This window comes from Pholcus phalangioides, unplaced genomic scaffold, assembly GCF_987345545.1.
Source record: "Pholcus phalangioides strain wild (caught in Gottingen) unplaced genomic scaffold, Ppha-v1.0 ptg000010l_1, whole genome shotgun sequence".
Classification (NCBI taxonomy): Eukaryota; Metazoa; Arthropoda; class Arachnida; order Araneae; family Pholcidae; genus Pholcus; species Pholcus phalangioides.
Genome location: NW_028301603.1, coordinates 41,341,109 through 41,368,181, shown reverse-complemented (window position 1 = coordinate 41,368,181; position 27,073 = coordinate 41,341,109). Strand labels below are relative to the sequence as shown.

Genomic DNA, 27,073 nt, shown 5'->3' with positions numbered 1-27,073 from the left:
GATGATGCGAGAGGCTTGGAGGACAATCCTTCATTGGTAGCATTGACGGAAGTTTCGTGGAGTGCATGTCAACAAATTTATTTAGAACAAACTTCCCATGAATTATAAGTTCTGCAAAATTTTTCCCCACTTACAATTTGAGAATTAAAGAACCAATGTTTTAGAAAGGTATTGTTTACTGGAAGATTAACTGATCCAACTTTTAGTCTAAAATTGCAACGGGAGATGAATTGTGTTAGTCTAATGTGTATAAATGGGACGATTTTTTCAAGGGAATCTGGATTTTTTTTGCAGTGTCTTTTTCCCCATGTCTATATTTGTTCCTTTAAGAAATTTTGTGCCATTCCAGTTGTTAGATTGAGCGAGATGGCTTTTAGTTGTGTCAGTCCAGTTATAGTCGCCCTGCACTTGTAAATAATCTCTGTACTTGCAATTTAGATATAAAATTAATGCTGCATGGCTTAATGCATCAAATATACTTCCAATGGAAGTAAAAAAATATAAACAAATGAGATTCTTCCTTGTTTCAGATTTTTGGATTTTTTGGCATACGTTTAATATCTAGATTAGTGCATTATTATCATATCAGCTTTGTGTTAATGTGTTGGTATCATGTTTTAACTGCATAATTTTCATGTTTTTACCACATAATTAGGGTGTCAGCCATTCAGATTATGCTAATAAACTTGAAAATCTCGGAATAAATGTGAAAGCCAAGAACTTCCTTGTGTTTCAAGGTGCTGTTGAATCCATCGCAATGAAGAGTCCCAAGGAGCGAACTGCACTCTTTGAGGAGATATCTCAGTAAGAAATTATTTGAATTCACATTCTATATATTGTTCCCTCGCATAACCACATTGTAAACTTTTGCTTCATGCATGAATAGCAGAATGTTTTGTTTTATAACCAGTGTTTTTGACTCCAATTTCATATTTTTTTCTAAATAGGCAGTATATTGTAGTTTTTCTCAGTCTCGTGTTGCGATATTTTGAACAAAAATTTTTGTATGAATTTAAAAAAAAAAAAATAATTTAAAATTCGTGTACAGTCTTTGCCCCCCCCCTTTTTTTAGTGGTTTACGTAGAAGTAAAATGTTATCACATCTTTTGTTTAATTTTGCAGTTCCATTGAACACAAAGAAGAGTATGACAAATTGAAATCTGAAATGATGAAGGCTGAGGAAGACACTCAGTTTACTTATCAGAAGAAGAAAGGCATAGCTGCGGAAAAGAAAGAAGCCAGGCTGGAGAAAGAAGAAGCAGAAAAATACCAGAGGTTGAAAGTGGAAGTGGTGAGTCTGAAATTCCCCAGTTTCCTCATTAGGAGCTGCTGATATTTTACTGACAACAAAAGGGTGCAAACGTGTCATCCTCAAAAAGTTCAGAAAAAAATTACCACTTCCTCTACTCATTAAAATATGCACAAAAATATAAAAATATATAAATTGCAATTATTATGGGTCACTGAAAAAGTGAATATTAATATTTTGAATGGCAATAGAAGCCAAGAATGACAAAGAAATCCCACAACACTAGAGTGGTAGTGACATCATTCAAACAACACATGGTCGGGTGGGTTCAGCATATACAAAAAAATGGAGGGGAAAAAAGAGAAATAACTGGTTTCTAGAAGAGAGAAGCTGGAAGGGGGAAAGAAGGAAACGTGCACAGGATTATATTTTCTCTCATTGCTTTCTTATATTGTTATATATATATTTTCTCCTCTCTCTTCCGTCTTTTTTCTTATATTGCCAAGAAGTGTGGGAGGCGATGAGTAGCCAATTATTGTAAATATTAATAATTTTTTTGCACTGTTAACAATTGAACTCTACCGCTGATTAACATTTTTTTATGTGCTTCTGGGTGAGATGAATGTACTTTTTAATTTTTGCATAATTTTTTGAGGATGACACATTTGGACCCTTTGAGATATTGGTGAGTCAATTGCGAGATATTGTTGAGTCAATTATCTGCAGGGATGAAAAAGTCACAAGTTTTTAATCTTAATCAGATTTTTTGATTTGAATTGCTAATTAATTAAAACAAATGCTATATTTTCATATCATCTATTTTTTTTTACCTAATCTCTCAGCATTAATACTAACTACTAACACGAACTACAAGTGAAAAATATGAACATTAGAAATCTTTATGTAACATGAAAGGGTATTGAGCTCGAATTAACTTCATGGATAAACATTTTTCTCTTTCAAGAAAAGTGCTTCTATTAATGAGTGCTCTTCCCTCTTTAAAGTGAATGTCTGTTGGCAACTCAGTATCACATATGGTGCAGGTTTCTCAATTCTCTGGATGTACAACCAAAGGGTTGTTCAGCATCAACTAAAATAGAAAATAAAAAGCATATTCAGTATTCTATTGACAAGATTGTAGTTTCTTCCGCATTTATTATGACATGTTTAGGACTTGCATGATGTTGCTTAGTAATTAACACCAACGCTGGACAAATCCCAGTTGCTAGGTTGCCACGGCAACTAAAAAATTGGCATTGGTGCCTAAAATTTTCTTTGTGTAGTTACTAAATTACAGACTAAGAGAGCACCACACACACACACAAAATGTTTAGAATTTCTAGCAGCACATCTACCAGCATGAAAGAGGGCCACTATGCCCTGAAAAAGTCTTTTCCTGTGGATAAAAATTTTTTGTTGCCTAAAAATCTTTACTGGCACCTAGATTTTTTTGTGTTTTGTCCAGCCCTGATTTACACATTTCTATTCTTTCACAGATTTAATGAGTTTTGATTAAAAAAAAAATAAGCATACTCTCACTTTTTCACTTTTACTTGTAAAATTTCAAATCCAATAATATTTATGTTGGTGCAACATCTATTATTATTTTAAATCAGCAACTAGGCATAGACTTCAAGGCTTTATACAAAAAATAATCTTTTTTTTATTGGGAATAGTATTGCCTGATTGTAATGCATTGACATGAATCTAGTGCAGTTATAGGCTTATATAAATTTAGTTCCTTGTATCTTGCTGCAATTTTTTACATGCACTAGATAGATCTATCTCTATCTTTTCTAGAAATAGAAAAGCTATCTTGCTATCGTTCTGCATTGTATCTGAGGATTAGGCTCCAGTATATATTTGCCACAATTATATTTCTTTTAAATTGTATTTTATTATTAATATTATATAATTCTTATTATATCATATTTTATGTCACAGATTTTGACATTTTATGTTTTGGGGCTGCTGCGTCTTATCTGAAACTTTTTTTTTGAGAGTTTGGAATATAAACAAATATTTTGAACTTATTTTGGAAAAAATAATTTTTCAACCATTTATAGATGGTGTACAAATGCAAGTAGAAAAATCTGAATTTTCTCTACAGAAATGAGACAAACAGCCCCCTTCCATTACTCAAAATTTCAATATTTTGATAACTGAAATTTTCACTTGCGAATTATATGCTTCTGCTACTGTAATCTATAAGATGATTAGCTGCAGAATAGCTCTTTTCATCAACCTCCCAATAAGCATAATGAGGTTTTTTTATGAACTTGAGATTAACAATGACACATCAATATTTCTCTGACAGAATCTTGTTGTTAAAGAGTAACTTGGAGTGCAAAGTTTGTAATAGACATGAAGCCAACTATCTTATCCATGTCATTTTTTGTTGTCCAATGTACATATCTTTCCGGTGAAAACACATCTCATCATATATTATATATATTCCCTAGAATCAGATAAGCAATCTCAAATACACCTATTGAATACCCATGCTTCTGATCAACCTTTCATATGCAGATTATTTAATTTCTTTCAAGATGTGCAATCATTCTTAGATTTGCTTGAAAATCATATATGAAGTTGTGATTATTTTTGTTATTTTTTTTTACTTTACTGATCTGGGGGATTGCTATGTGCATTTACTTATCTCTGATGATCTACATGTATTTATAGTTGTGAATATATATATAATTTTGTTATTGTACCACCTTATTGCAATAGGATGACGACTCTTAATATAATAAGTATATCTAATCCAATCTGCAAGATGATATTTTCCCATGAAGTAGCAAAATTTGCATTTACAGATTATACTCTACTGCGGGTTATACACAGGAAATTACTGTATGAAAAATCCCCATTTTGTTTATAGAAATATTTTTGGTATTTGTCATAAAAGGGTATTTTTTTTAAGGAATTCTGATCTGTAAATTTTTTTTCCAAACCTGCAAGGTTGGCTGCTGTGCTCTGTAAAATTTGAAGCTTGTTTTTACTTCTTGAACAGTGTGAAATCTTTGTAAGTTTTTATTTTTGTAACACAGGCTGAAAAGCAAGTGATATATCATCTCTTCCAACTGTACCATAATGAGCAAGCCATAGCAAACATGACCGAAGACCTTCAAGACAGAAACAAAGAACTGGAGAAATGCAGTCGCAGGAGGGAAAAGATTGAAGAAGAAATCAAAGAAAAGAAAAAGGAGCATGGCAAAATGCAGAGAGAGCTGTCTAAGATCGAGCAGCAAATCAGAGAAGCTGTAAGTTGATTTGTGTTTTTGATGATTTGAGTGTGTGTGTCTTATATTTGGTTCATTAGGAGTTGGGTTATACAATAGCTTTCTGCAGTACCTACAAAATTATGTGATCTTTATTTTTTTTCACATAAGTATAAATATTTGTGCTATATTTAAATCGAAGTAAAACAGCCTATCAGCAGTATGCTTAGCATACCAAGCTTCTAGTTTGACATGTTCTGTGCTTCAATCCCAATTAGAACCATAAAAATCTTTTGAATCAGATTTGAAATTTCCGTCTTTGTCTAATTAGCTTGTGCTTTAATGCGAGCATGAGCAAATGTATAAATTTTAATATTTTGGGCTTCACCTTTTTTTGGTTCAAGTGATTTTCCTTTATTGAGATGTATTTACTTTTTTTTTCTATTTTTGAATTAGGAGGTGGAATTGAACAAAAAACGTCCTGCATATATAAAAGCCAAAGAAAGAACAACCCACATGCAGAAGAAGCTGGAAATAGCCAAGTATAAAACAGTTTCGCTGTATTTTAGAAATTATTTCTTAAATTAGAATAATTTCACATTAAAACCAAATCTCACATAGATAGGACAGACAGTTTTAGTCATGAAGATTCGTAATATACACACTGAGACTTGAAGAAAAATTTATCAAACCTTTAGGGGGACACATCAGAAATCACTAAACACACCCTCTCCTATAAAATGTCATGTCTTTTTCAATTAAGCATCCTTCTTCCGATTTTCAGAAGGGGTAAAGCAAGGAGTATTGGGGAAAAGTGTTCTATGCAATGAGAAATCGACTTTACAAAATATCTTGGTTTGTCAATGCTAAAATAAGAAGCCTTAAAGGAGAAATATCTCATCAATGTCACTTGAAGGGTTAAATCATGGTCCAACTGTATATATATTTATTTTGTTTTATTCAAAGGGAGGGAGAATATTTCTAATTGTTTCAAAAGTATTCAATTATAAAAAAAATGTATGATTATGAATTTGTAATTTGTGTTCAGATTTCGTAATCTTTTTCTTCCATCTCTATTTTGTGAAGGAAATCCTTGAAAGCAGCAAAGAAGGTTCACGAATCTCACGAGAATGAAATAAAAGCTCTAGAAGATGAGTTAGCAGATGTGGAGCGACTTCAACAAGAGTTCGAACAGCAACTTGCTGAAGAATCAAAATTGGAAGGAAGAGACTTGACCTTGCAAGATTCACAGGTTGGGATTTATTTTTTCAAAGTTTCCATGATATAATCATTTATCATTGACACTCATAGCTTTCGGATTGTTGCCATGCCAATTCCCAGTTGTGGTGTTTATTAGAGTCAGGGATTTGATTTTTCAAAGGATTATCTGTACAGTCAATAGAGTTTTGTTTGTCCTACATCTCTCGCACATAGGTAGATTCAATAGAACATCACTCTTTTTTGTTCTATTATGCCACTTAAAGGGTTAAAAAAAACTCCCCCAAAACTACTCTCTAGATTATTTATAAAAACCTGGAATTAATATTTAGAGATGGGAGTAATATTCGGCCACTATTCTGTATTCTGCCTATTCTCTGAATATTCGATTCGGCCAAATAATGTTTGGATATTTGACTGAATATTTGTGTAAATCCAAGCATGACAAACTAATTTTAAAAAACTATATTAATTAGAATTTTTCACATAAATTAGAAATTTGCTGATTATATTTTATTGTGCAGTGTATATCCCTTTCTGTAAAAGAGGCTATGTCAGGATGAATTTCTAGAATAAAGAAAACTTGACACTGAAAATAGAATCCTACTGCAGTAAGGTGGAAGTGAGCATGAATTTCACTAGTTCATTAACTGAAGGATGTGCCTAGACAAGAAACATATTAAGCTAATAAAAGGGGCAAAGAATATTTAAATAGAAAAAATAAAATCATAAATTTTATGATGCATTACTAATTGAGAGTAAATAATGGTTGACATTTTTTTTTGATTAGATGTAAAATTGTCACATGTGTTGAAAAAATTGATTCATTAAGTAATTATTAAAATACAATAGACCTACAGAGTAGAGCTTTTAGTTAATTTGAATTTTGAATAATGCAAACTTTTATGAGCTCCCCTTGAGTTTTCTGTCCAACTTAATGTTAAAATTTCTTGTTCAATTCAAATGTTTTGAATAATTCGGAGTTGTAGAGAAAAAAATTATAATTTTTTGTATCAGCAAATTTAGTTTGGAAAAATTCTAAAAGTCACACAGACTTTGTTCTATTTGACCAAGTTGTTAAACAACAAATTTTCAAAACAAAAGTTTTGAATAATCTGTTTTTCTCAATTCTTTCTATGATAATTTAATGTCCATTTTGATATTGTTCTGTTGGAGTGCATCAAGAATGCATATCACTTGATACTGATCATGTTGTTCAACCTAGGGATCAAGGTGTACCATTCAAAACCTGAATCTTTCTATAGTCAAAGTACAAATTGTAATACGTTATTAAAATTATATTTCATTGATAGCATAAGAATGACAAACAAAATTTGGAAAACAGTTTCTTAACTGATGATCATGAATTGTTTCCGTAAATAAGGCTTCAAGTATGGTGAAGAAAATCTGCAGTGATGTTGATTTCAGAACAGTATTATAATTATAAATAATGAAAATTTGGAAAATAGTTTCATAACTGATGATAAAATTTTAATAATCGATAACTACTCCCCCCTGTTTTTTGCAGGTCCAGAATAGATTGATTGGATAATTTAAATTTTGATAAATCAAACTTCCTTCCAGTGACTTGATTTTGAGTCAATCAAGCTCGACTGTATATCATCATTAAATTTGATTGTCAGTACCATGACAATAAAAATCTTTTTTACCACAGTTTTTAATAGTTATTTAAGTAATAAATTGCATAATTGAAATGCTATATCATTCAAAATTACCAATAATTTTATTTGTAATTTCGATGAATTTTAAGTAAATAGATATTCGGCCGCCAAATATTTGGTATTCAGCCAAAACATCATCCGAATATTCGGTATTCCACTACTTGGCCAGATCACTTCGTCCCATCCATATTAATATTGTTCTTCATGAGAATAACTGTTTCATTATACAGGTTGAACAATACAATAGACTAAAAGAAGAAGCAGGAAAATTGTCATCACGATATTTGCAAGAGCTGGATTCAGTGAACAGGGACCAAAAGTCTGATCAAGACAGGTGTGATAATGAGATTCGCAAAAAAGCTGAAGTTGAAGCTAAAATCAAGCAGAAGCGTTCAGAATTGGAAGAGCACAAGAATCGCCTTGAGAAACTGGCAGAATACATTAAGTAAGTATTGCATCAAATGGCATGTTGTAAAGTGCATTTTTATTTACTTTGGTTGTGATCAATAATGATTGTATAGCTGATTATGCTGTTCATTAAGTCATAATGTCGTAAATATTTAACCTAGAAGGAAATAGCAGATTATGGAAGTTCATTAAGGATATGTACAAACCAGCTGAAAAATATTTATATTCCCTGTATAAAAAAATAACTCATCAAGAAGGAATATTTGAATGATTAGTGTTGGGAATTATATGCAAACATTCCTATCACCAGAGGGAGTGAAGTGTTTCTTCCTTTGCTCTTCAAAATGGTCTCAGGGACTGCTTTTGCAAATTGTACCTCTATTTTTGCTTGATAAACAAACTATTGTTGATTGCTATAGATGCCTCTAAAACACATTTAAAAACATCTTATGCAACTGCAGAATTGTAAATGAGATTGTATCGTTGGATTGAGCCAAGCAGGGGGGAGAAATTGACATTTTGTTCTCAACTTTGCCTGTCCTAACCACGCTGTTAAGATATGTTATGAGCAGTGGATATGTGAAGACGTGCACACACATGTCAATCAGACTCAGCGGCTTCTTAACAGCGGCTCAACCATATCCATGCTAGAAGCAGCCCAACGAGGTGTTAGTGTTTCATGTCATTGTGCTGTGCAATAAATGATAATTTCCATTCTGATATTTAATTTTTCTACATTTCAATATGACAATTACATGCTCCAAGTTTCATTTAAATCCAGTGCTTTCTTCTTGCATTATTATTTTTTGATCAGGAGTTTAATTTCGATTACAAATATTTCATTACGGGACCCATCTCAGGATGACACATAAGTATGCAGTTACGTAGGAGAATATATATAGTTTTACTTGTTTGCATGTGTGCATAAAATCCAAGTATTAGTTATACTTTGTTGGATTGTACAGGACGAGTGAAGCTGGTCTGAATGAGCTGCGTGCACAAGAGATAGATTTTGGAGAAGAGGTGCAAGAAGCAAAACGACGAGTTTCCGAGATCAACAAGGAGCTTGAGTCATTGATGATTGAACTTGGAGATGCAAAAGTGAGTAAAAAATATGAGTGGGTAAAATATATATGGGTAATAATATGAGTAATAATATATGTTTAAGCATTTTGTTTTTCTGAGATACAGGAAAGTTGCAAAACATCTTTCTGAAACTTTTCTTATTGTGAGAATTTAATTATCCCCTGTGATATATTTTCCTTCATAGAATTTTTTCTGGTAATTGGTTTGTAGAGGGCTGTGAGACATTAAATAATGTGTTTTGTTTTAATCAATTTCTGATTGCAGTGAAGGTTGAAAATTATTTATGTCGTATTGTTTCAGGTTGACAAGCATGAAGATTCAAGAAGGAAAAAGAAAGCTGAGATCGTCGATCATTTCAAGCGTCTTTTTCCTGGAGTGGTTAGTAGTGTGCAGTACTCATTTGAAGGGAAAAGCTTCTTGGGCGCAGATACCCAGGTCGATAAGATACTCACCTAAAGTACCAAAGAATGTTTAGAGGTGTCATGAGTTCGATACCCAGTTCGTCCTTGCCAGAAAACTTTCCTGACACAGGGGTACAACAAAAACGGTGACATGAACGCAGAAAAAATTTGTACCGCAGGAAGTCCCCCATCGAGGGGTTAGCGCACCAACCTCTCGATGAATATAAAAAACAAGACTGTCGTTCAGAATCAGCAATAAATTGTAGGTCCCGGTCTATAGTCTTCCTGTGCAGAAAATGACTGTGGTGTGACAAAAATGATCAAATGAAAAAGCCTCTGATATTAATTTTTTTTTGTTTAAATAAATTGACTCTATATAGTCAAACCTTTCTATGTCAAAGCTGATGGGACCGAAAAATAATTCTTGATAGAAAGGTTTTTGAGAAATATGAGTTTCTTTAGTAAGAAAGAAAAACATGGCAAAATGGTGAAAAAATTTGATTGATAAAAAGTAAAAAATTACTATAACTTAATCATTAATTTCATTAGTATGAAATTAGTGGTTAAGTTACATGACCAGCGTTCAATCACACTATATGCAAATGCATTTATCCATACACTATCCGTATTTTTTGCTCTTAGTTTTCACTATTTCATTTATACTATCACCAAGATCTACAAATATTTCGGGCCCCATCTCCTCAGTTTGCTCTAGAAAATGTCGTAGCGTTTTACAGCACGTGCTTAGCATTTTTCACTTATTATTTTTTTCTTATTCCTTGAGCATATTCTGCTGTATTTTTGTCACCCAAGTCGGCCATATATTCAGCAATAATTTTTTTGTGAGTGAAAGTGCTGCAAGTTTGTAGTAAATTGTCCATTTCCACCAAATCAGAGAAAATGAAATTTCTAGCTTCAAGTGTTTTTTTGGTAATGCCCAAATGTTTTGAAATTTCATATTCAACATTGTTCCATCCTTGAAAATTGAGTCAAAGATCTGGTTCAAAACCCACAACATTTTTGAAACAATTTTTAATTTTCTGTTGGCTGACTTTTTGCCATGCTGAACAAGCCATCCACGTGGCATTCTCCCCCCCCCCCCCCCCCCCCCACACCTTCCCATCAATCATAGTATCTGCCTATAACTGAAGATCCATCAACACAATGTGTTATAATATGAAAAATCTTTTCTTTTCGGTTTCTTTCACCTCCAGAGAAAATGCATGTTTGCGTGAAAGAAAAGGAATTTCCGTGTTTTTTCTTTTTACACACACGATCATCGTGACTTGAACTTCGATTAATTAATTTAGAACAGTAAATGCAAGGATTTTTTTAATTTTTTGAGGTATAGAGTTTTCTTAGAAATGGAAGTTAGACAGTATTTTGTTTGATGTTAGAAAAATCGAATACTATACAATGTTTGAAAGTGAATCAAAGTTACCAATAGCCAAACAGCCTTTAAGGAAAATGTAAATTTAAAAAACACCATTATTTTTGTTAGAAAAATCAAATACTACACAATGTTTGAAAGTGAATCAAAGTTACCAATAGCCAAACAGCCTTTAAGGAAAATGTAAATTTAAAAAACACCATTATTTTTGTTAGAAAAATCGAATACTACACAATGTTTGAAAGTGAATCAAAGTTACCAATAGCCAAACAGCCTTTAAGGAAAATGTAAATTTAAAAAACACCATTATTTTTGTTAAAAAAATCGAATACTACACAATGTTTGAAAGTGAATCAAAGTTACCAACAGCCAAACAGCCTTTAAGGAAAATGTAAATTTAAAAAACACTATTATTTTTGTCAATACAAATTTTGATTTCTTGATAAATGACTTAATTTTACCATATTATTCTCAGTATGATAGGCTGGTGAATATGTGTCAACCAATACACAAGCGTTACAATGTGGCCATCACCAAAGTTCTTGGGAAAAACATGGAAGCAATTGTGGTGGACACTGAACGGACTGGAAGGTCATGTATCCAGTACCTGAAAGAACAGATGCTTGATGCAGAGACATTTCTACCTCTTGACTATATCGATGCTAAACCCCTAAAGGAGAGATTGAGGTAAATTGATTTTTGGAAATCAAGTAGATTTGCTGTTTTCTTGAAATGATTCAAATACACATCTAGTGTAAATTGTTATTAGTATCAATTGTTATTAGTAAATTATTATTAGTATCAATGGTTTGTTTAAATTTATTATTTAAAACTCAATTTTCAGGAATATCCAGCAACCAAGAAATGTGAAGCTGCTGTATGATGTGCTTCAATATGATCCACCAGCTATCAAACGAGCAGTCCTGTATGCTACAAATAATGCTCTAGTATGCGAATCAGCTGAGGATGCAAACAAGGTTGCTTATGAATTGGGGGACAATAAGCGTTATGATGTAAGTGTTGTATTTTGGTTCTCTTCTGCGTCTTGTCAATTTTTTCCCCAGAATTTCAGCATTTATGTTATGATAAAAAATTATGGTTTCCATAGATTTCACAATCAACAAACTTTTTAACTGTATATATATTTTTTTTGATTGATCAGAATCTTTTTATATGCCTATCATCACCTTATTCTAATTATACTTGTGATGGTTTATTTGTAGGCAGTATCTTTGGATGGGACATATTACCAAAAGAATGGATTTATATCTGGAGGCAGCACGTAAGTACCTTCCATTTTGCCTATTTCTGAAATTGAACCATACACACACAGACACCCATTATATATGTTATTTCAAATGTCATACTTGACTAATTATTATTTGTGTCATCTAGGGATCTGGCCAAGAGAGCTCGTCGGTGGGATGAGAAAGCTGTCCATAATCTCAAGTTTCGCAAAGAAAAGTTGTCAGAAGAACTTAAAGAAATGATGAAAAAGACGAGGAAGGAATCTGACCTCACAACCATACAGTCTCAGATCAAGGGCTTGGAGACGAGGCTCAAGTATTCCATTACTGATAAAGATAACACGGTAATATTTTTCTCTCGTAAAAAACAGTGTAGAGCTATGTATAAAATTAGTATTTAATTAACACCTTTTTTAGCTTAAATAAAGTGGGTTTTGCTCATGTATACTTACCTATTCCTTAGGAGCGAAGGGTTGTTGCACCCCTTGTACAGGAAATTGCTGCATTGGAGAAACAACTTGAGACATTCGATGTGAGTGAAATGATTAATTTTTTTTGTATAAAGATTGAACTTATGTGCATTAATATTCATGTTTACTTTAATATATGTTTAATTTAATGTGGTTACTCCCATGTAACATTTATTACAAATGAGATGTTTGCATGTGTGCATATATTTTGCATTATTTGCTTGAAAGATTACTGATTTGGAAGAGAGAATGAAGGAAAGAGAGGGCCGCATCCAGGAAGTTAAAGAGTCCATGAACACAGTCGAGGACAGAGTATTTTCAGATTTCTGCAGATCCATAGGTGTAGAAAACATCAGGTAGGTAATGAGCGATAATTGCAGTTATAAAATTCATTAAAATTTCTGTGAATTCATCTGAACAGTTATGTACACAAAAAGGTGAGTAAGTCTTTCTCGCTAGTCAGTCATTTTCTGAGTTGCTTGATCTGTGAAATTAAAACCAAATCAATGAATGCTGGTGTTTTTTCTTGAAAAATTCTCATGAAAATTTGAATAATGTCTCTAAATTAAATTCTGACTGATTTATAAAAGGGTGGAGACTATATAGAAAATGGTTCTATGTTAAATCCAGTTTTGATCACTTTGACAGGAAAATAGATAACATTAAATAAATTAAGATCATTAATTATATAGAATTAGCTATCTTGTACTTTTATTTGATGAGAAAAACTGTCAAACTAAAGCAGTGTGCAAGGTTTCATCAATCAGGGATTTCACATATTATTACACTGTAAATACTTTGCTCATAAACCATTTCATTCTGCAACTGTTGTTTCAAACTTTTTTATGTTATGTCTAGACAATATGAAGAAAGAGAACTCAGGGCGACCCAAGAAAGAGACAAGAAATGCCTGGAATACGAAAACCAGAAGAATCGTATTATCAACAGGCTCGAGTATGAAAAATCTAAGGATACCTATGGTAATTGGGTAGTAGTTTCTGTATTTTGTGAGAAACATTTTTCTCTTTGTGTTAGTTTAATCTATGTGCACAGAGTCTGAATCTTTGATTGATACAAATTCGGGTTTGAAGTTTTTTGACATCAGATAGAAAGAGACAGAGAATTTCAGAAAGATTCACCCCCTTCCACTCATTTTAGTAGATTCATTATCATGTAACATTCAAATATGAACTAACTATGAATTGGATTTCAATTATTTGGATATGAATAGGGTGTATTTCCCAGGACAGTCCCGGTATTTTCTGCTTTTTGATTGTCCCGACTTTTAGGCGAAAGTGTCCAGTTTTTCCCGTATTTTACGTGAAGCCTACTTGCATTTTTATTCTTAAGTCAAAGGTTGACATTATTTTATGATAATTACAACTATTAATGAGAATATGTAGGGAGGGGGAGAGACAAGAACTATACTCAAGTTTCTTTTTTTGTTTTGTTGTAACAACATTGGTGTGCAGAGTGTACACAAAAGCTCAGTTTCAGGTCTTAATACAACTCATCCTGTATTTTCTTGGTCTTTATTTTGATTGATGTGCTATAGTTTTTTTTTACATTTTTTCTGTTGTTGGTTTCTTCTTTTTCTTTTGACTTTATAATTTTTTTTATAAATTAATTTTCTCATGGCTAGATAAGAATTTTATTGTTTGCTCTCATGTCTTTAACTTACATGCTTAAAACACCATGTAGAAAACGAAACACTGATAACAATGCATTTGGGCTTACAGAAAATGTCAAGAAATGGACAAAGACTGTTGAAGAAGATGAACATGAGCTTGAGAAACTGAAAAAAGCTGAAACAAAGCAGATGCAGGTATTTGCAATTTAGGATTCAATGGTTATATTAAATTTAGACTTAGAAAATAGCTTCAGCAATTATTCAATATCAGTGACGGAAGTGTAAATCTGTATCAGACGGTTCATTTGGTATGGAATTTAAGTGTATCATGAATAGTAGCAATTAAACATGATTTCTTCTCTGAAATAAAAATGATGCCTTGGTAATTTATTGAACATTCTAAACACTTCAAACATTTTCATAAGCCATTTACACTGAAGAGCCAAAAAAAAAAAAAAACTGGTACACCTGCCTAATATCGCGTAGGGCCCCCGCGAGCCCGCGGAAGTGCCGCAACAGGACATGGCATGGACTCGACTAATGTCTGAAGTAGTGCTGGAGGTAATTGACACCATGAATCCTGCAGGGCTGTCCATAAATCCGTAGGAGTAAGAGGGGGTGGAGATCTCTTCTGAACAGCACGTTGCAAGGCATCCCAGATATGTTCAATAATGTTCATGTCTGGGGATTTAGGTGGCCAGCAGAAGTGTCTAAAGTCAGAAGAGTGTTCCTGTAGCCACTTTGTAGCAATTCTGGACGTGTGGGGTGTCACATTGTCCTGCTGAAATTGTCCAAGTCCGTCGGAATGCACAATGGACATGAATGGGTGCAGGTGATCAGACAGGATGCTTACGTACCTGTCAGAGTCGTATCTAGACGTATCAGGGGTCCCATATCATGCCAACTGCACACGCCCCATACCATCACAGAGCCTCCACCAGCTTGAACAGTCCCCTGTTGACATGTAGGGTCCATGGATTCATGAGGTTGTCTCCGTACACGTTCATCAGCTCAAAGCAATTAGAACCGAGACTCGTCAGACCAGGTAACGTGTTTCCAGTCCTCAACAGTCCAATGTCAGTGTTGTCGGGCCCAGGCGAGGCGTAAAGCTTTGTGTCGTGCAGTCATCAAGGGTACACGAGTGGGCCTTCGGCTCCGAAAGCCCATATCGATGATGTTTCGTTGAATGGTTCGCATGCTGACACTTGTTGATGGCCCAGCATTGAAATCTGCAGCAATTTGTGGAAGGGTTTCACGTCTGTCAGGTTTAATGATTCTCGTCAGTCGTCGTTGATCCCGTTCTTGCACGATCGTTTTCCGGCCGCAGCGATGTCGTAGATTTAATTTTGTACCGGATTCCCGATATTCACGGTACACTCGTGAAATGATCGACCGTGAAAATCCAAATTTCATCGCTACCTCGGAGATGCTATGTCCCATCTCTCGTGCGACGACTATAACACCACGTTCAAACTCACTTAAATCTCGATAACCTGCCATTGTAGCAGCAGTAACCGATCTAACAACTATGCCAGACACTTGTTGTGCTATATAGGCGTTGCCGACCGCAGCGCCGTACTCTGATTGGTTCCATATCTCTTTATTTGCAAATGCATGCCTGTACCGGTTTTTTTTGCTCTTCAGTTTATTTACTCAAACATGCCCTTTATGTTTCTCATATCCTAAATTTATACATTTAGTGTCAAGTTTTGATATCACACAGCACTGGTATTTTAAAAATTATCATCTGAAAATTCAGCACAAATTATTTTGTGTTGGGACATCGGTTTCTTATTCTCTAAAGTTTCTCAATATCTAGAATAAAGCTGACAAAAATTAAGATTTTTTGTTGCTTTGTCATGTGCTACAGCTGATTGATGAAGAGATGCAAAATTTGGAGAAGTTAAAAACTTCCAAGATGTCAAAGAAAACTGAAGTTGATTCTGTTGAAGAGGTGACTGCTGAGATTCGTAAGCGTTTATCTGCTTCTCAGAAGGACATAACTGCTGCTCAAAAGGCTGTAACATCATTGGAAACCAAACTTGAACAGAAGCGAGCTGACCGACATAGCTTACTCCAAACTTGCAAGGTAAGATAGCTACATTAATTTGTTGATTAATACAAAGCATTATTATTTTTTTCCTAATCTGTATGTCATTACCCTCAATTCAAAGGTATGGAATTTTTAATTTTCGACCACCCCATGGTTTGATCTTCCATGTGTAGATGACATGTATCATTGAACTTAGTATATCTGGGTGTTTGGCATTTCTATATTGGAATTCAAATAATAATTCATTAAATTCATTCATTTGATCATTCATTGTAAATAAAAGAGAAATTCGTGGGATCAAAGTGAACTATAAAACAATAGAATCAGTGCAAATGTTTGTATTAGTTGAAACTTTGATGTCATAAATGTATGCAAATTTTGTCAGTAACAATATTGATGCCCTAACCATTGGCATTAAGAAATGATGAATGTCAATTGGAATTTTGCAGCTTGAGGATATAACATTACCAATGGAAAGAGGTTCAATGGATGATATAGACCACACTTCCAGCCAGAATGAAGATGGAGATATGACTGACACATCTGGCACACCAAGCACACAAAAAATATATGAAAAAGAAGCCCATATCATCATCAATTATTCGGATTTGTCGGATGATTTGAAAGAGGTATGTATTTTCCAATGTAGTTTTATAATTTCATTCATGCAACAAACTTCTTTTTACCCTATTTCTTTTCCCTGCACTGCAAACATGCTCCCCTCACACCCTAAGTGCAGTTCCTAGGCTGAGATTTTCCGCGGGCCCTAGGGTGACTTTTCAAGAACCCAACTATAGTGAATTTAGAGTGCAAGAGAAAAAAAAAGTAAATAAAATAAGAATTGACCTGCGCTCCAGGGCTGGAGCTCTGTCAGCCCTATGCTTGTGTTGGCCGTGATTGCAAGTAATCAGAATGTTATTTAATAGGTTACTATGCTCATCTATTTTTTTCAATCAGAGCAGCTTATGGGTTAATATCACAATATTTATATGCTTAAATCCTGGACACTCAGCAAAGTAACTGCTCACCTACCAATCGCTGCCTACTTCACAAAGATGTTCACTACATTTATTACTTTTACCAGAAATTATGCATAATTCCCAAATGAAGTTGGTAAGTTTGATAAATATGGAAAAGAAATTGTATGGAAATATCACTTTAATTTAATCACTAATAAGTTTTGCCTGTGCATGATGCTTGCACTACACATATTTTGCTAAAAAAATTATATCAAAATAAGTTTGCAAAAGAGATGAACAAAGGAAAATTAAATTTTTTATTTGTCTTGTTAATGTTGATTTTTCTTCATTGTTATCAAAGTGTACCAACATTACCAATCAAATTGATCACCTTAGACCACGGTTTCTCAAAATGTGCGACACAGCTCATCGGGGGTGCTATCAACTATTGTCAAAGGCATTGCAGTGTGCTGTTGATATTGATACATATCTGTTTCTTTGCTTTAAAGCTATTCTGTGTTAGGCTGTGGTGAGTAGCAGATAGAGGTTGGCAAGGGAACTGCAATCAACAAAAGTTTGAGAGCCACAGCCTTGGGCTGAATTTATGTAAAATGTCCAGTAAATTTATGTAATTTGTTGGTGATTTATTTTATTTATCAATGAGCTGGAGAATGTGATAAATTTGCAACATATGAACAAAATTTACCAAACATCAAAATCGTCAGCAATTATTCATAATCACCAGACTAGTAACATTATGTACCTTATAAATGTGCCTGCAATTTTCTCTGATAAAACAAAAACCCCAGAAATTTTTATATTATGTTTCAATAATTTTAGTTCAAAGAAATTATTAACCAAACCTCTTTCAAGTTTTGCAATTAATTTGAATAACTTATGTAAAAATGTAGTTCATTTGAATTTCTAGCATTTAAAGACCATTGAAGAAACTTTCTAAAAGGAGTTGCACAATAGCATTTGATTCTTGACAATTTTGAAAATTACTGCAAACGTTTTGGAATTTTCGTCAATTTTCTGATAAGCATCACAGCATACATTTTATATACCTATATACCATCCTCTTGTGACTTCCTTGTCTGAGTGTTAGAGATTCAAAATGATTCCTTGCTTATTATTATCTATTGCAGTTGGATACAAATGATGAAATAAAGAGAGAAGGCAATCGCCTGAATAAAGAAATCAATGATATGCTGACAAACTTACAGAGAATCCAGGCTCCAAACATGAAAGCCATGGAGAGGTAGGCCTAATCATTTTTGGCCTTTTTTACAACTCTTTACTCTGTATTTTCCTGAATTTTTGCACCTATTCTTAAATTTTATCTTTCCAAAATGATCTTGTTGTTATTGGTAATTATTTTGATAGTACTATCTAAAATATTTTGCTGCAGGCTTGATGGTGTGAAAGAACGAATGAAGGAAACTGACACAGAATTTGAAAATGCCAGGAAAAGAGCAAAAAGGTGTAAGCAGACATTCGAGCGCGTGAAAAGAGATCGATATGACAAGTTCATGAAATGCTTTGAGCATGTGTCAAACAGAATTGATGATATCTATAAGGTAAACTATATCTTTAATAAAGAGGTCGTTGAAATTAATATTTTTTAGTTTCAGTAATATTTTTGTCTAAAAATATTTCTGTTGATATCTACTCCAGAGGTAAAGAGTGTTATCCCTCCTTTGTGCATTACTTCACAGGAAAACTAGTGAAAACCAATAAATGACATTTCTTTTCATTTCCATATAATTTAAAGAAAAAAATCCAAATATTTTTATTTGGATTTTTTAAATATAATTTAAGTTACATTTAAATTATATTTAAATTATATTGGTTTCAAAGCTGTATAGGCAATAACATATCCTAATTTTAGAATAAAGCACAATTACATCAGAAATCACTAAGCCCTTCTAAAAACAGCTCACTTTTTTTTTGACCAGGTGAAGATTTTTGATTTTAAGCAGGTGAAAAGTAAAGGGTAGGAAATGATTTTCTATTGAGAAATCAGCTTTAAAAATAACTGGGCATGTCATTTTAGAAATAAGCTGTTTCTGAAGAGGTGATATACATGCCAGTGTTTTGTTTTACTTTTTAGCTGTACACCACCCAGGCTATGTCTACATTTGCCAATTTCAGCCTGGATAGTGTTAGGAACTATTTTCCATGTAAGTAAAATACATGATAAAAAAGTTAAAAAAAAAAACACAACTTACAGCATACAGAGTTGACAAAAGAAAATAGAGAAGAAAAAAGAAAATTATAATTAATAATAATATATTCAACTCAAATTGCACGGAATTCCGGCAGATCAGTGAGGGAATTCCATTTGGATAACAAGATGTATACAATAACACAGTGCTGAAATACAACATACCAGCTTTTGCTCAATATATTGTCAATACTGATAAGAGCATTTTGGCCAAAACAATCTATGAAAATATAATTTTCATAGAAAGATGTATTACACTTTATATCACACTCATATTGTGCTTGATTAGCTATTTTAAATTGTTTTCCCTTCAGTAGGTTTTGATTCTGTCAAGTTTGATGATCTTTGCCTACATACCGCATCAACCTAAAGGTTTAGTTTTTCTGTGCTGTTCCAATAGATATATCAGTCATTAATTTTGAAAATCGTTTTACTCCCCTTGATAGGCATTGACCAACAACCAGAGTGCACAGGCATTCCTTGGCCCTGAAAATCCTGAAGAGCCTTATTTGGAAGGCCTCAACTACAATTGTGTAGCTCCCGGTAAAAGATTTCAACCAATGAGCAATTTGTCTGGTGGTGAGAAGACAGTTGCTGCGCTTGCGCTGCTCTTTGCAGTCCACAGGTAACATGTCTTTTTTTTTTCACGTCAGTGTCATTCATCCATGATTTTTTTGAAAACTTCTCAATTATTTCACCTATGTAATATTTGGTTTTCTTATTAAATTTTTGTTGCACAGCTATCAGCCAGCCCCATTCTTCGTGTTAGATGAGATAGATGCGGCATTGGATAATACAAATATTGGAAAGGTATGCTGAATATCCAAACTATTAATACGCTTTGTTTGTTTTTGCATATTTTTTGGACTTATTATAAAGGTATGGTTTCTCATATTGAAAATTTCTCACAATATGCTCACATTTTCCTTGATATGTGTTCACTTAATTTGGAATTATATTTTTTAGAAAAATGTTCAGTATAACAATTTTTTTTTCATGGGAGGAAGAAACTTTGTTATACAAAGAGATAAAATACATATACATGAGAAGTGGCCTCTTTTAAAAATTGCTTCTGCAATCACAGGTTTTCTCTCCATTGGTGTTTTATTAATTGTAGTAGAAATATTGTCTAATCAGACAAAAAAAAACCGCATTAGGGGAAAAGTTAATTGATTTGACTCATAGATTGGCAATATTGGGTGATGGAAACTCTCATTTGGTGACTATGGTGAATAGACATTCATTAATGGTCGTATTCACAGACAGAATTTAAACTGCAATCACAGGTGAAATAATTGGAGATAGACACGAATTGGTTAAATTCAGGTTTTTAATCATTCCGTATTGATCTCCAATCCTGTGATTGTAGTCTATATTCTGTTGGTGCATATGACCATTAATAGAAACTTTTGTCATGATTTGGCAGCAAGGAGGTTATAACAACTTATTTACTAGAGACAGAATAAATTAATTATTAGGTATGTTATATAGGTGTTTGATGAAGGCATTAACATTGTGTAAGACTTTTCGCCAGCATTGTCTAAGTCCTCAGCATGGCCTGATCTGTTGATTGTGTGAAGAGAGCAGTCTATTCCCTTAAGTTGTAAGTTCCAAGGTGTCTACCATCATGGAAAAGTCACAGAAGTAAAAAAATACCATGAAATATAAAAGGTCACAGATTTTTTTACAAATCTATTTTTAGGTTTTTCCCAGCAAGTTTCTGTGCTTGGTTTTTTTGGTTGAAAATTATGGTCCCTTATCAGGCTTCCTCTCGTGAAAGTCTGATACCCGTAAACACACAGAAGGCAGCTAAAGATGGTTTTCTGTCTTTAAAGCAGTGTAAATGCTAGTCGGTTTCCATCACAAAAACATCGCAACAGCCAGCAGCAGAAATGATGAGGGTTTTTACTGTTGATTGTCGTTGTGGTGAATTTTGACAAAATGTTTCATTTTGCAAGCAGAAGGGCTATTCTGACAAATAATGAGTGTTAAACAGCAAATTATGTCCCCCTCCTTACCCCAATAACAAGTGTTAAATCACTAAATAAGTCAAGAAAAAGTCATTGAATGTACCTTTGGGTATGTCGTAGACACTGAGTTCTGTTCAGGAGTCAAGTCACGAAGTGGTTCCTTCATTTTAGGGATTAGGTTAAAGATATACAGATTTCAATCTGTAGGGTACAGAAGATTGTATAGAGCAGCGGAGCTCTTGGAGCTCCTTGTGCACTCCCCAGGGGCTCCGCTACTGCTCGAGGGGAGAAAAAACCCCAGTAAATTAAAAAAAAACCAAATATTTTTAAATAGTAAAAATAAATAAGTGACTTTAATGAATAATTAAAAATGGGTCTATGGGGCTCCACGAGTCAAAAAAGGTTGAGAACCGCTGGCAATGTCACCCCCAGTGACTGAACAAACACTCCTTCTCCGGTGCTTTAGCGTTTTGGAGCATTTTTCGATGTGTGCTTTCACTTATTTTGGTTTTTTTTCTGAAGGAAAAAGTAATGCAGATGCTCTACACAACTCATGGAGACCTTGGTGACACTGCAAAGCTGTATGATCTCCAGTACCTTTAACTTTTTTATCTAGTTCTGCTGCCGTTTCAAAAACATTATGAGCATACTGTGCTAGACCGCTCACTCATAATAGCCTCTGTTCTTGTTGTCACCATCGGAAGGGTAGGGTGAGTTCATCTGCTGTGAGGTAGTGGGTGTGTGTGTGTGTAAATGGCCTGTGGTATAAACAATATATCCTGGTTTCGTTCGACAACATTTCTACAGCAGTGTGTGTAGCGGCCATCTTTAAAAGAAAACAAATCCCTCCCTATATAAAGTATTTTTTCCTGGTTGTGTAAACCTGGTGAGTACTTTGATGTATTCAAAAGCTATCAATCATTTGTCTTGAAGAAAACTCAATAGAACCTTGGCCTATGTGAGACCTATTAATTTATCTAAGTTGTCTCGTTGGAACAGGTCCATTATTGCCACTGTGGTGTTTGAGTAGTCATAGTGATGGACTCGCATCACGAGGACCTGGATACGAGCCCCACGGTCACCACAGTCATGGTTACCTGAAGTTGGTTTCCTGTGGTTCCCAACTTTAATGCGCGAATGCAAGCCAATCTCCTCATTAAAATGTCTTGCCACAGAGAGCAGCAGTCTTACAATGGTACAAATACACAATCATTACACTTCACTTCAAAATAAGAAATAAAGATGGCATCACTGAAAATTTCAGACAATTTATACACACACTCAGACTGTTAGGTATGTACACTCACTTTCAGCACAATTCACTCAGTAATAAATTACCCTTGGCGATGGCCTCGTGATGTGCAGGAAGAAAGGTCCATTATTGTTCCAGAAAATTATTCCGTAAGCTTGTAGGAAATCTGCTAGGTCCATAAGAACTCTATGGTAAACTTATCTGAGTATTCATATAGGTTCTTATATTGAAGCCATTAGAGTACTATTTTGTTACATTTTGTGTTTTCTAGGTTGCTCGTTTCATCCGAGAACAAACAGAGACATCATTTCAGTGCATCGTCATTTCCCTCAAAGAAGAGTTTTATGGTCATGCAGATGCTTTGGTTGGAATTGTTCCAGATGTAAGTATAATTTTCTGCATTTTACATAATGTAAATGTTGAATTGGTTTTAATTCAGAAGGCAGTGGTGCATTGAGTTCAATTTATTTCTAAAAGTTACTTGTACCTTGAAAGAAATCTTCCCTAATAACTTTTCAATTTGTTTCCACATCTCCCTGCAATATTATAAATCATAATAGAAAGCAATAAGCATGATACAACGTAGTGTGTTCTTTACACAATAAAATGTGTTCAGCTAATGAGTCTGCCATTGCAAAACATTTTACATCATTTCATGTTTGGAAACTTAACATCAGGTTACTAAACAGCATATTTGAAATCTATGAAAAATACAGATGGGATGCATCAGTATTTCAATACTGTTTTTGTTTGCTAAAAGTTTCGTAAGTCTTTAACATGTGGAACAGAGAGAGCAGCAGTGGTCTCCTGCTCATTCTTGTGTGCATACCGGGCAAGCATGCTACTATCTACACCACTAGAGACATGACCCTACCATCCTTGTTTTACGCACTGTGGATTGAAAAAAAGCCCCCCCCCCCCCCTCTATCTCTTTCCGCCTTGATTTGGAAGTAGCAGGGGGCTTTTTACAATGTTGTCAAATTGCTGAGGGTTGAAACTGCAATTCACTACAGTGAATTGCTCTTATATTTTTCTATATGTGTGTTCCGATAGTTAGATCATGTATGAAGTATGAATTTGATTTTGATGTTTGTTTCTCTGATCTTGCAGCCTGGCGAGTGTACCATCAGTCGAGTGCTCACTTGTGACCTGACAGAATTTCCTGAGGACAGTCAGGCGAAATGAAGAAAAATTATATTTTCATTATGTGTGCGTGTTTGTGTGTATTCGTGGGTGACATAACATATTCAAGAGAAAAAAATACATTTCATTTTTTTCTGTTCGGTTTTATGAACTGCGACTACTGTGAATTTTTTTCTTTTCCTGTACACTTCATGAAAGCAACTTGTATGTAAAATGTCCATATCATTCAAAGTTTTCATTTCTCTTCATTTTCTGGGTGGTTTTTAAAACCTTTTTTTTTTTAATTTGCAATAAATGTTCTTTTTTTTTTGTTTCTATATCATAATCTCTGAATGAAGTAAATTTTCCATTTAAACAACTTTTTTTGCTAAAAGATGACCTAGAGCACATTTTTTTTAGATTGGTCATGAATACAAGCTTTTTTGGATCACATTCCCCCCCCCCAGTGGTGATTTTGAGGGTCACGCAAACCAAAGTAACCAATATAGTGACTTCCTTAAATGCTTATTGAAGAAATAAGTTTAAATTAAAAGAGAGTAGAAATGTATGTTTGCGGATAGATTTTATTCTTCGTGATTGGCAGTAGATTTTTTTTTTTTTGAAATTCAAACCTGTTTGTTTTAGAATCGAAAAATGATTTGATTGAAGCTGCAAACTTTCTTCTACGTAATTTATGGGTCATCAAAAAATTTAAAATATAATAGCTAACTATGAATTGATGCAGTTCAATATTAATAATGTACAGTGTGTCCTGTAAGTACTAGCATGACCTTTATCTCATCAACCATCTGTCATGGAGGCACAATTGCTCAGCAGGCATTCAAAAATTACCCTGTATCAGTTTAGAGAGTGAGTGAAAATACAGTGTGTAGCAAAATAAAAATAAATCCTTATACAGCCCCACACCCCCCCCCCCTGCTCTAATCTTTAATTATAAAAATTTTGCCCTGTCTCTCCTGATGCCATAAAAAAATTCTGTGTTCCCAACTGTGTGCAATATTCACAGAGATATTCAAATTCGAGAAACGTAGGAAATTTGGAAAAGAACAGCATCTGCATTCAACACTGTTCTTTCCTCCTCTGTTTTTCGAATTCAAATATCTCATTGAATATCACACTTAGAAATATGGAATTTTTTTATGGCATCAGGAGAGAGAGAAGGGCAACAACTTTTTGTAATTTGTTTCTTAAGCACACAGGGACCATATAAAAGTTTAGATTTTTTATTTTGTGACGCATTGTATTTTAACTGTCAAAACTGCTACAGGGTAAGTTTTTAATGCCTGTTGAGCATTTTATAAACTGGAGTCACACCTCTAACATGGACGGATGGTGTGATAAAGGTCATGCTAGTACTTACAGGATACTCTGTATAGATGGATACATTTTTAATTTCATGCTTAATAAAATAAAACATTCAAATTGATATTACTGCATGTACGAGGGTCATCCACAAAGTAACGTCCTATTGGCTAATATTAAAAATAAAAATATTTATAATCTTATAAATAATTAACCTTATATATCTAAGTGGTCTTTATATCATTTCTCTACGTAATCACCTCCTTGATTCAAGCATGATGAAACCAAAATGAAACCTGTCAACTTCCACATGGGTCCACCGACCAGGAAGATGGTTGGACATCCCCTCTGTAAGGGCCACAAAAAATTTTCACTTGTATTCAATTTACCAACAAATAAATTCCAGGGCCCCTAATCAAGCACCCGGGACCCAATTTGAAGAATTTTAGAATGCAATTCATCCAGGCCCCCAAAATGAAACCTGCCAACTTCCCCATGCAGCCCCTGATCCGGAAGCTTGTCGGACATCCCCTCCGTGAGGACCACGAAAATTTTTTATTTGTAGTCATTTTACCAATGAATAAAACCCCAGGTCCGCCCAATCAAGGAACCGGAACCCAGTTCGCAGATTTTTATGGGAGCATACTGGATATATGTTGGGCTCCCGCTATTGCACATTTTTCAATGTTAAAGCAGCAAGAAAACATTGAGATCCATCAAAGGCTATTGGAAATGAAACCTTATGCTTTCCCCGTGAAGATATATGTGCAATACCACTCTCCGGATATCCCGAGCTTGTGCGCTGCAAGCACTGGTGACATATTATACATATATCTCTGCATGGTTCCCAAAAGGGTAGGACTGACGGGCCGAAAAGATTCTTACTTTTTGATTTTTCACAGTATAAATTAACCACAGGAGAGGGCCCCCATGAAAAAGCTGGTTTGGGGGCCCGGCTACAGGATGTGGGGGGGGGGGCATGCTTTTGGATGCTGACTGAGTTGGTTTGATAACGCATATCTGACTCCGCTGTAATTATAAGACGACTTGTCAACAATCACATTAATTTTATTTACAAAAATTCACACACTATATATTTTTCTTTTTCGGTCGCTTGGCGCGCGTGATCTGCGGAGTAACTTTTAACGCCAAGCGTTGGCGAAACTCCGCCACAACGCCTCGGTACATGCACATAATTTGGTCCTGATGGGTCAAATGGTTCCCGATAGTTAAATGAAAACTTCACCAAAAAACGTAACCGATTTCTGTTGCATAGGAACAGGCAAGTTTTTGAGTTTGTGATTTTATATTTTAGAACTGGGGGGGGGGGGGGGGGGCAACGGCGGTTCTGTCCCCTATACCGCCTTTGGCGGACAATTCCCTCTGTAAAAGAGACGTGTGAAAGCACCAGCTTACTGAAGAAGCGAATTTAAAAAAAAAAGAGAATTTTAAATTAGTTATAATTTATTTATAAATTATATATATATTATTATAATTATTATTTTTTAAATTATTAAAGCGAATTTTATATAAAAAAAAAAAACATGATTCATCAAGTACCACCAGAAAACTTCTCCATGAGGGTCCTCAGACTCCAATTCGCTGAATTTTAGTGGGACCATAGGCTGGATTGATCTCGGGCTACCCATGTTGCAAATTTTATAATGTTAAACAACAAAACAATGAGATTAAGCCAGGGCCCACAAAATGAAACCTGTCAATTTTCACATGGGCCCCCGACTTGGAAGCTTGTCCGACGTCCCCCGCTGCGAGTGCCGCGAAGAATTTTCATTTTCATCATCCACGGCTCCCGCCAATTACCCAGGACACAATTCGCATACTTTTAGTGGAGCCCCAGACTTGCTTTATCTCGGGCTACCGATGGTTGCAAATATTACAATATTAAACAAAAATGTATGAGATATGGGATCCATTCTAGGAGCTCCGAAATGGAACTGTCAAATTTTTCATGGGGGCCCCCGACCTGGAGGATTGTCGGATGTCCACTCTGTGAGGGGCCACGAAAATTTCTCATTTTTATTAGTTTTACAACGAATAAAATCGAGGGCCCTCACATCCACTAACGGGCACCCAATACGCAGATTTTTAGTAGGGGGCCGGAACGATTCTTATCACTTTTTGATTTTTCACATTATAAATTA

General features: G+C 34.4%; 1 protein-coding gene across 1 annotated transcript in view; it reads left to right on the top strand.

Moving 5' to 3' along the window:
- SMC1 (structural maintenance of chromosomes 1) overlaps window positions 1-23,760 on the top strand; it is a 29,974-nt gene extending 6,214 nt beyond the window's left edge. Inside the window, exons 4-27 of the mRNA XM_089238430.1 lie at window positions 656-804; window positions 1,123-1,291; window positions 4,303-4,515; window positions 4,930-5,015; window positions 5,560-5,725; window positions 7,604-7,818; window positions 8,747-8,882; window positions 9,168-9,245; window positions 11,134-11,345; window positions 11,503-11,671; window positions 11,882-11,940; window positions 12,054-12,249; window positions 12,369-12,437; window positions 12,604-12,731; window positions 13,234-13,355; window positions 14,115-14,200; window positions 15,876-16,094; window positions 16,508-16,687; window positions 18,166-18,278; window positions 18,429-18,597; window positions 19,691-19,869; window positions 19,985-20,054; window positions 22,738-22,848; window positions 23,577-23,760. Coding sequence (XP_089094556.1) covers window positions 656-804; window positions 1,123-1,291; window positions 4,303-4,515; window positions 4,930-5,015; window positions 5,560-5,725; window positions 7,604-7,818; window positions 8,747-8,882; window positions 9,168-9,245; window positions 11,134-11,345; window positions 11,503-11,671; window positions 11,882-11,940; window positions 12,054-12,249; window positions 12,369-12,437; window positions 12,604-12,731; window positions 13,234-13,355; window positions 14,115-14,200; window positions 15,876-16,094; window positions 16,508-16,687; window positions 18,166-18,278; window positions 18,429-18,597; window positions 19,691-19,869; window positions 19,985-20,054; window positions 22,738-22,848; window positions 23,577-23,651 — 3,369 coding nt within the window. The 3' untranslated portion in view covers window positions 23,652-23,760. The remainder of the gene's footprint in view (window positions 1-655; window positions 805-1,122; window positions 1,292-4,302; window positions 4,516-4,929; window positions 5,016-5,559; window positions 5,726-7,603; window positions 7,819-8,746; window positions 8,883-9,167; window positions 9,246-11,133; window positions 11,346-11,502; window positions 11,672-11,881; window positions 11,941-12,053; window positions 12,250-12,368; window positions 12,438-12,603; window positions 12,732-13,233; window positions 13,356-14,114; window positions 14,201-15,875; window positions 16,095-16,507; window positions 16,688-18,165; window positions 18,279-18,428; window positions 18,598-19,690; window positions 19,870-19,984; window positions 20,055-22,737; window positions 22,849-23,576) is intronic.
- The last annotated feature ends 3,313 nt before the right edge of the window (window positions 23,761-27,073 follow it).